The 10,050-nt window shown below is 35.8% G+C and overlaps 1 protein-coding gene across 1 annotated transcript; it reads right to left on the bottom strand.

Annotated features, from left to right (window-relative positions):
- Positions 1-1,561: 1,561 nt before the first annotated feature.
- Positions 1,562-4,178, bottom strand: LOC126669583 (wall-associated receptor kinase 2-like). Its single transcript, XM_050363091.1, has 3 exons — positions 3,296-4,178; positions 3,049-3,198; positions 1,562-2,764 (listed from the first exon to the last, which is right to left on the bottom strand). Exons 1-3 carry the CDS (start codon positions 4,167-4,169, stop codon positions 1,638-1,640), a joined length of 2,151 nt encoding a protein of 716 aa, XP_050219048.1. The 5' UTR covers positions 4,170-4,178; the 3' UTR covers positions 1,562-1,637.
- Between the last annotated feature and the right edge of the window lie 5,872 nt (positions 4,179-10,050).

Below are 10,050 nucleotides of genomic sequence, written 5' to 3' on the forward strand. Positions count from 1 at the left end.
TTTTTTTTAAATATAATTAGTATTTTAAAATATAAAAATATAAAAATATACACAAATATATACAAAATATACTTATTATTTTAAAATTAAAAAATATACACAAAATATTATTATTTATTTCCAACAAAATTCTTGAGTCATAGAATTCAACCATATTACTCTTATCTTCTCTTTCTAACTGCTCTCTACTGTAAATAAAAGAGAAACACAACAAACACATAATAAAAAATAGAGCATAAAAGAATCATTTTTTTCTTCCATTTTTTTCTACTTTTTTTCTTTTCATCGGAATAACATCAGATCTTTGATTCTTGAACATCACTGCCACCATAAACATTATTTCTCAATTACCACCCCGTCCTCTTCTTTGAACTACCAATCATTATTATTTATACTTTAATATACAGTACTACAGTTCTAATATGATCGTATATATACGTAGTATTAATATTTGTATACTTTTAGTATACTTTCGGTATACTTTTGAAAACATGGTTTGTCCATTTCATAATTCACAATGGACATGAGACTGAACATATAGACATTTCAGGATTGATGACAGAAAACTTAAGTAACAGACCGGTTGAAGTAATTAGCAAAATGAGTAAGAATATAACGTTCGCCTTATCATTGTACCTCACTCAAGTGAATAAAATTTCATTGAGAAGTTTTAACAAACAGTTCATAAGCATAACTGAAAATCTTATGTCACAAATTGATAACTCTGTAATTTCTCAAAGAATCAAACAAAACACTCATATTAGCTAAAATAATTGGTAGAAGAAAAAATTATAGAAGTATGAAGATTTAATTAGATAAAATCTTGAATAAAGAAAACTAGAAAATTCAATAAGTAGTGAAGTGAGTTTGAAATTGAATATGCAACTAAGATTTAAACAATATCAATAATTAAAAAACTAAAAATGAGAAATAAGTCAATATTGAATTGCTGGTTTCTAGTAATAATTTTCCCAAACTATTATAAATGTACTCATAGTTAATAGAAAAAAAAACATGAATTACAAAAAAAATAAGAAATAATAGAAACCCATGATCATGATCTTTTTTTTATATCCATTGGTTTGTGTAGTGGATTGATGAAAATGGTGAAATTGGGTGAAGCAATAGATTACATAAGAAAGAAATAGAGGAAATAAAAGAATACGTGTCCATTGCAATTACTTTTACTAATTAGGTGTTCAGCGCAACTAATTACGTGCTAAGGTTAATTTTTTCAAATTAAAAAGTGTTGGTCCCAATAAAAAGACTACCTAAGTGCTCAGTGTGAATATTTTTAATTTTTAAGTGTATTGTCTAATTTCCTCTTTTAAAATCCCAAGGCTTCGTTGTAAGATTTTTTTTCCCCGGATCCTTAATCAAGTGTTTAGCCTTAGTATTTATAGAGAATGCAAGGGTTTGGGGAGGGTGTGCACGCATCAGTTCATGGCTTCCTTTCATGTTTGAATCAACAAGAAAACCAGACAAACCGGTGATTCTTCTGTAAATGCAGACATGACCAGCATACGCCTTACACAGGCGCGCACATGGAGAGAGGCGCATATTTCGCTTAATTGTAGGAGATTTCTAGTTGTATTTTTGGAAAATGCAAGTGCTCCTATAATACAAGACTGAAAAATTTAAAGGCTAGCAGTAGAGTAGTAGTGATCAATATCAAATGTTGGCATGATAATGGTATCATGTTGATTCGTGTTTGCAGCTAGCAAATGCTCCGTCTCAAGGCTGTTTTGTTGAGCCCATAAACTTTCATTCGACTGTCTCAACCTACCAAGATCTTCAGCTACTTGTTTCATGCTCGGTCTTTTCATTCCGCTGCTACTAAGGCAGCATTTTGCAAGCTCTGCAAACACTTTGATATCTTCCAATTCATCTTCGGTTACAGCGAGATAAAGTATTTCAGAGAGATCATTACGCTCTAGTGAAGAAAGAAAGTATTGAATGATGTTACTGTTGGATCCTGATCTTGCATTAGGATTTGGCTTCTCTCCGGTCAAGAGTTCAACAAGCACAACCCCAAAACTATACACATCGCTCTTCTCTGTTAAAATCCCGGTCATGAGATATTCCGGATCCAAGTAGCCGAATGTTCCTTGTATTTTCATAGCCATATCTGTCTGACCTGGAGAAATAAGCACCGAAGCTCCGAAATCGGATACCTTTGTTGTGTAATTTTCATCTATGAGGATGTTTGCTGACTTGACGTCTCCGTGAATAATTGGCGGATTGGCAAGGGAATGCAAATAATCAAGCGCTAGAGCTATCTCTGCAGCAATTCGCAGACGAACTTTCCAACTGCTTAGTATTTGAGACCTACTCTGATGAATATGCTGAAATAAACTCCCATTTGAAATAAATTCGTAAACCAACAGTGGATGTTTTGTCTCCAAACACAGGCCTAAGATCTTTACCACATTTACATGGTTGACCTGTAAAACAATGCCAATTTCTTTCTGGAACTCTTGATTTATTTGAGTTTTGTCTAAATCTTTCGGCTTCTTTACTGCGACTTGTGTGCCATCTGTTAAACTTCCCCTGTAAACAGATCCGAACCCGCCTTCGCCTAGAAATTGGCTTATGTCATAGTTTTTTGTAGCTTTTTTTAGCTCCTTTTCGCTAAAAAGTCTGACTCGTTGATGCTTTAATAGCATACCTCCATTTTCTAAGAAATTCTTCTCTTTTATTCGTTTCCTCCATATGATCACAATCAAAAGACTAATGATCATGACAAACATGAAAGCTCCGGAGACTGCAATAAAACAGAGAAAATTAGTATAAATAATAAGACTTGTATCTAGCAAAAGTGATCAACCGCATGAACATAAAGATCAAGAGGAACAATTAGGCAACACAACAGTTGTGTCACATTATTCGTGCAACAAAACAATCGGACATTTGTAATGTTAGTATATTTTATGATAAAAAAATAAACAATAATTGAAAATTCCAATATTGCAAATATTTATTGATTTGTTGTAAAAATAATGTGGCACAACTATTCGGTGAAATAAAAACTGGATAAAGAGGTCGTACTTGTGAAAATAGTTGTAACGCGGAATCCATGACAGCCAATTTTACCATCCCCGCGCATCCCAAGTGGGCATCGGCATGTGTAATTCCCTACCGTGTTCTTGCACGCACCATAACACGGGTAATTCACTGCCTCCTTGCATTCATCAATGTCTATTGAACAATTAAAATGAAAGCTTCATATACATCAAAAACAGTAAAGTGTTGTGAATAAAAAGAAACGTGTTGTTTGTATTTAGTAATTAATTACCTTGGCAGCCTTGTGGTCGATAAGGATTTCCTGTGAATCCCGGTGCGCATGAGCATCGATATCCCTGGCCATTTTCGGAGTAAGTACAGTAAGTATTATCACCACAGACATATCTATCCCGGTTGGAACTGGACTGGGCATGTTCGCATGTTTCTTCTCTTGCAACCCACTCGACTACAACATCAGAAGTTGCATACTCCTTAGTAGAAGGGGAATATGGACGATCATCAAGTCTCAATTTTGAGACATCAAAAGTTTGTTCATCTGCTATAAACGCAAACCCACATGGATTATATTCGAGCACTCCGCTATGATTGCTTCCGCTTAGAATGGTGATGTTTATGAACTTGAGATTTCTTGGTACAGCTGTCTGACAGCAACCAATACCCGAGCAAGAATCAAGCTTTTCGTTCCCGAAACATAAAGATATGCACCCACTGCCAAACGTTACTCCATCAGTCATGAAGGCTGTAGTATCGCATCCGACAGCCGTCAGCTTGTTTCGGGTGTCGGATAACGTGAAAGGGCCACTTCCTAAACTCACCCAGTAATTAAAATGATGAGTCTGCCCCGATTTATTGTAGCAATCAAAAGATTCATACGTGCCGATGGTGATGGTCCCTTTCTCCAGAGATATATCCCGAATAGGGAGATTCAAGCCAAAATAAAGACGAGGAGGATCCTCTGTTGAATCACATAAGAACATGAAGGATTCATTCATGGCACATGCAGAATTCACAATAATAGCAGATGTGTCATTGATGCCAAACGGATATGGAACATGAACATTGCCGCATTTATTAGGGCAACTATCAAGTGAATATACCATCATTATAAAGCTAAGAGCTAGAATTATCTGCATAAGATTTGACATTGTAGTAAACTTATTTGAGAAGCTAATGCTTAATTTGTAGCAACTAACCTAACATATATACTAAAATTGTTTGGATAACTGATCCCTATGATGCCCAAACTATCACTTTTTTACATTTTGGTGGCCAAATTTAAATTTATTTCATTTTAGTTACTAAATTTTAATTTATTTCAAATGAGATTTTTCTGGCCAAAATGCATACGTGGCAACTGGAGTTTGACACGTGATAATTAAATTTTGCTAATTTTATCTTAAAAACTTATCACATATGCATGATTTCATTCACGAGGGAAGTTTTTAGGTCAAATTATGCATACATGACCAGTTTTTAAGTGAAAATAAAATTCAACTGCCACGTATGCATTTTTTGGCCAGAAAACCGTATTGAAATTAAATTAAGAGAAAATTACAAGTTTTTTTATATATGTAATAATTCACACTTTTGTCCTTCTTATTTAAAAATTAAAGGATATAATTTTTTTTTTATTTCTGTTAAGAGTATCAAAACTATCATATTTTAAAATTTTATTTTATGTTATTTTAAGTTACTATAACTCAGAGTTAACTATTATCCAAAATCATTTGGTTGAAATTAATTCTTTTATTTTAATACTATAATTTGGAGTTAACTATTCAATATATTTCCATCAGGTAATAGATTTTGATATTAATTTCATTCCTATGAGCAGACCTTGTCAACTATGATTACATGCCCCACCGACAGATGTTGCCTTTAACTTTATTTATAATGAAATTTTTAAAATCTCTTCATCATAAAGAGTATAATTATAAAATAATAGATCGAAAGTACAAAAAAAACCCTTAATTTTTTCAAAAAGTACATGACAGTCTTTTTATTTTTTTTTGGGTGCAAATCAACCCTCTAACTTTTAAAATCGAACAAAAAAACTCTTCCGTTCAAAATCTCAGTTAAATGATGACGTGGCACATTGGAAAAAGTTTAAAAACAGCCTTAATGTTTAAAATACTTACAAATTTTATATTTATAATTTTTTTAATCATTTGCGCCCTCTTCTTCATTTAAATATATGTAATTAAATAAAATTATAAACTAAAACTTATTAAGATTAAATTAAACCAATGGAAAGCCGATTCAATCAATCGAAACCTAATTAAACACTTTGAAACACAATTAAAAAAATTTGAATTTCGATTAGTTTAATTGAATTTCAACGTGTTTGAAATAATTAAACACATCGAAATCCTAAACAAATCAAAATCTAATTAAGTACATCGAAACCCTAGTTAAAACCCAACTTAACCCAACTAAATCAATCACAGTTTAATTAAAACTAACCAAACCAATTAAAATGTAATCAAACCAATTAAAATCTAATTAAATTTAATTTAATCAATCAAAATATTATTAGACCTAATAAAATTAATTAAAATCTAATTACATCATTTAATTAGAAACCTAATAAAACCACCGTCCCGGACCGGCCCTCCGGCGATGAAGAACACCGTCGGCATCACCTTTGGGCAGTTGTTGCTCAGAACAGACCATCGTCTGTTTCGAGGAATAACAGAACAGACGAAGGTCTGTTCTGAGAAGGAACATACCTTCTTCTGTTCTGAGGAACAGATGACGAAATCGTCTGTTCCTCAGAACAGAAGGGACGAAGGTCGGTTTAGAACAGACATTTGCCAACAAACGGCAAAGGTCTGTTCTAAACAGACTTCGATCTGTTCTCAGAGAACAGATCGAAGACTTTGAGAACTGGATTTAAACCCAGTTCTCAGACGACCTCCGGCGACCGGAGGTCGTTTTTTTCTACCTAAAGAGAAAAATGTTAACTAGGTCCTTGATTTTATCATATGAATTTTTTTGAAGGATTAATTGAGATATATTGTAAATGATAAGGTTATTTTTGAACCTTTTTCTTAATAAACTTAACACCGTTAACCGCTTTATTTAACAGAAGGGTTTATTTGTCCAATTTTAAATTTTTGGAGGGTTTAATTGTTCAATTTGAAAACAATGAGGGTCGATTTGCACCCAAAAAAAATAAAAGGGTTGTCTTGTACTTTTCGAAAAAGTTTCAGGGATTTTTTTGTACCTTCGGCCTAAATAATATTTCAACAATTCTTTTTATTTTTAAAATAAAAATAAAATATTAGATTAGTTAGAGAGCAACACAAATCAACCTTTTATTTTTAAAAAACACAATATATATTGTCATTTATCATTTCTCTTTCATTTTTCATTTTGCAAATTTTTAAAAATACGACATCTAAACTTAGATAGTTCATTAAATATAAATTAATTTTTTTTTATATTAAAAATATTTTTTGTTTATGTAATTAAAAATGCTCATTAAAAATGTTACTATTGTCATTACGTAATGTTTTATTTGTTTTCTCCCACTAAGGTTCGTTTATTATTTTATAAATTCTCCTTACTTTCATCCATTGGTGAGAAATGATGGAGTCTGCCTTCTGAACCGGTGAGTGAACCTGCAAAACAGGGTAGAAGCTAACCGGACGGTGGTTGTCCGATTAACTCTCCGATGCTAAAGTCAGTCTAGAGCTTTGAGCAGCGTTTTTGAGTATATGAATGTAATTGTGATTCTAGGCATACCTCGTGCTCCTTTTATAGTAGTCGAATATACCTAGTAGAGTTGTATTAGGCAGGTGAATCCTACTTTGTAGGGATTCGGCCGTATCGTAGAGATTATCCTGATTTGTCGGGATCTACCTTAATTTGATAAGAGTCCTATTTAGGAACGTCTTCCTAAATAGTCTTATCTTCCTAAAGTAGAGCTTATCCTTCCATATGTAGTGTTTGTGTCCAAATAGGACAAGATTTCCATATTTAGTCGTTTACCCGAATCCCGGGCCTGACGCGCTCTTGGCGGATCATGTGGGATTCGGTCTTTATTAGCGTGTTACCGAATCTTAGAGATTCGGCATCTCCTTCATACCTTTTCGGTCTTCAGGGGGAGTCCGGCGTCACCTGAGAGTAGATCTCCTGCAACTCGGCTCCATTATACTTACAGTAGGATTCGGTATCCATCATTAGCCCCCCCGCAAGTGAGCTGAAGTAGTTTGGCATTTATGCCTTAGTGGATTTTGGCTCTTTGGGAGCTGAGTTCTCTTATACGGGCGAGTCGTTTTGTATTCCGGGCGAGTCGTTTCATATGTTTGTGGGTGACGTTTCTTCTTTAGTAAGATTCTGTGTTGCCACGTGTCAGCATTTAATGATTTCAACGGTTAATGATTCAAAAGCGTTTTGTATTTAATCTCTTTGTATTTCTTCTTTTCCCTCTTACTTACTTTTCGAATTTACTCTCATTTCTTGTAGCTTTTCCCTTTTTGTTCTTCGTTTGATCATTTGATTCTTCGTGACTTGTTTTCAAGAGATTTTTCAGGTATGTTTTCTTTCGTTGTTTGGATGTTAATATGGCTTTCTTCTTTGTATATATTCTTCATGGTTTATATTCTGGAAATTCCTTTTCTGTGCTTGTTGTTCTTCGATGTGTTCTTCAACGTGTTCTTCAATATATTTTTTGTTTGATCCTTATTTTGTGTTTATGTTTGTGATTCCCTGTTCTAGGATGCCTCTTAGTCGAGTGGAAGATGCATGCGCTGCTATGGCTTTTACCCGATCAAAGCTTCGTAGGGATGAAGTCTTAGATATCTATTTTAAGTATAGTTTTCCTTTCGATTATAGGGTAATATTACCCGGTGCCGATATGGCTGCGTCTGATTCTCCCGGATCTTCTTGTAGGGCGGTTCTTTTCGAAGAGCAATTTGCTGCTGGTCTTAGGTTTCCTTTAGATCCATTTTTAGTAGAAGTGTGTAGGGATTTAAAGGTTGCTCTGGGGCAACTTTACCCTAGTACGATTAGAGTAGTGCTCGCCTTTTCGGAGGCATGTAGGCTCCGGGGCTGTGCCCCTTCTCTCAAAGTGTTATATCATTTTGTAGACTTTAGGAAGTGTGATGGCTGCTTCGTTTTCGCCTTTGGTAGAGAAGGGCGATCTCGTATTTATCTTCCTTGCCTAACCAGTCGCTGGCGAAGGCGTTTCTTTATTGTCTACCATAAATTTGCTTTTCTTCATTTTTCGGATGGTTTTTCTTCTCATCCAGTTCGGAGCTGTTCTTCTCCTTTAAGTTTATCCGAGTCAAAACTTGCTTTCGACATATCTTCCTGTAGTGTTGAATCGCGTCCTATTTTAGATGTCTTGGTCAATAGTCATCTTCGGCGTCGATGGCTTCCTTTGGAGGATCCTCCTCGAGGCTTGGCGGATCTTTGCTACTCTTTTGTTCAAGGTATATTAGTTTGTTTAAGTTCTTTTTAATGTTTCTTTTGTAGGATGTCTTCTTCTTCTGACGATTTCCTTTCCGGATTTCAAGTAGATTTGGACGTTCCGATGGGTGGTCCTGACGTTCCTATTGCCAACATTATTCCTGGCGACATTGACGTGGATGGGGCTCCTGTTGATATTCCCATAGCTCCTGCCGAGATAGCGTTGCCTGAGATTATTATTGTTGATGATGATGAGTCGGCTGATCCAGTAGGCGACGAGGCGGTTCCGTCACTACTTCCCCCTCTAGCATCATCTATCGTCTCGGGGGGAGTTGGGGGTGTGGCCTCAGAGGGGCCTGTTGTTGCTGATTCGGGAGAGATTTCTCTAGGTCGAGACCCGGATTCTCCGTCTAGAAAAAGACGTCGAGTTGGCGATGATTCTCCAACGAGGGAGAGTTTTCCTGGAAGCTCTTCTTCTGCTCCAGACTTGGTTCAGTGGGTCGAAGGTCAGGATCCTGCCAGTTTGTTGAATCCGAGAGTGCTAGCGGAATATATCCGGACTTTGGCGATTCCTGCTGATGTCACGTGGTTTTGTGGTAGGCCGGGTCAAGAGCTTTCCGATCTGGCTTGTTTTCATGGTTTCTCTGTAAGTGCTTTCTTTCTTGAGTATAATATGTTTTTTGTATTCAGTTGTTTCCTTATTTGTTTATTTTTGGTGCTTGTAGGCTCTTCAATCTGTTCTGGTATTGAACGACCGCCGACAGTGTGCCGAGGAGGAGGTTGAGCGTCTGTCCTCTCTTTTGGCGACTTCCGAGTCTGAAAGGGCCAAATTGAAGGCTTCTTTGGAAGAGCATGATTCCCTTCTGGCGCAGCTTAAGGCGCAGGATGCGATTAATGATCGCCAAGTTAAAGTGATCGAGAAGAAAACTGATGACTTGACTCAAGAGATTGAGGAGCTCATTCGAATCAATTCCCTCGTTGGTGGGGAGAGGGACAGTCTAAGATCGGAGGTTGAGAGTCTTCATATCCGTCTGCTAGATACGAAAGCTTTTTACTCTGCTTTGATAAGCGAGTATCGTCTTGCGATTGGGAGGAAGCTTCTGGAGCAAAATCCTGATATTGATCTTTCTGGGGTTAACGGGTTGGATCCCCAAGCCATCGCTCGTGATCTTCTTGTCAAGATGTCTAAAGACCGTGTCTAGTAGTTTATCTTTTGATTGTATTTGCTGATGTACTAATTTTGCTTTTTGTAATTCGCAATTTATGAATATATTTTCTTCGTGTTTCTTCGAAATGTGCTTTCGCCTTATTTTTATGTACTTGTCTTGCCTCGAGGGTTATTCTAAACCCTGTTCTTGGCGTTGCTTTTTGTAGAGTTAATCTAAACTCTTTTTATTTTTGTTTTTGTTTCGAGTTAATCTAAACTCTTTTTTGGCGATTTGCCTTTTCTGAGTTAATCTAAACTCATTTTTAGCCTTTTGTGGCGATTTGCCTGGTTCGGCGATTTTGCTTTGAGTTGATTTAAACTCATTTTCTTGGTTTTTAGCCTTTCGTGGCGATTTGCCTAGTTCGGCGATTTTGCCTTGAGTTAATTTAAACTCATTTTCTTGG

The sequence above is a fragment of the Mercurialis annua genome, linkage group LG2, assembly GCF_937616625.2.
Source record: "Mercurialis annua linkage group LG2, ddMerAnnu1.2, whole genome shotgun sequence".
Lineage (NCBI taxonomy): Eukaryota > Viridiplantae > Streptophyta > Magnoliopsida > Malpighiales > Euphorbiaceae > Mercurialis > Mercurialis annua.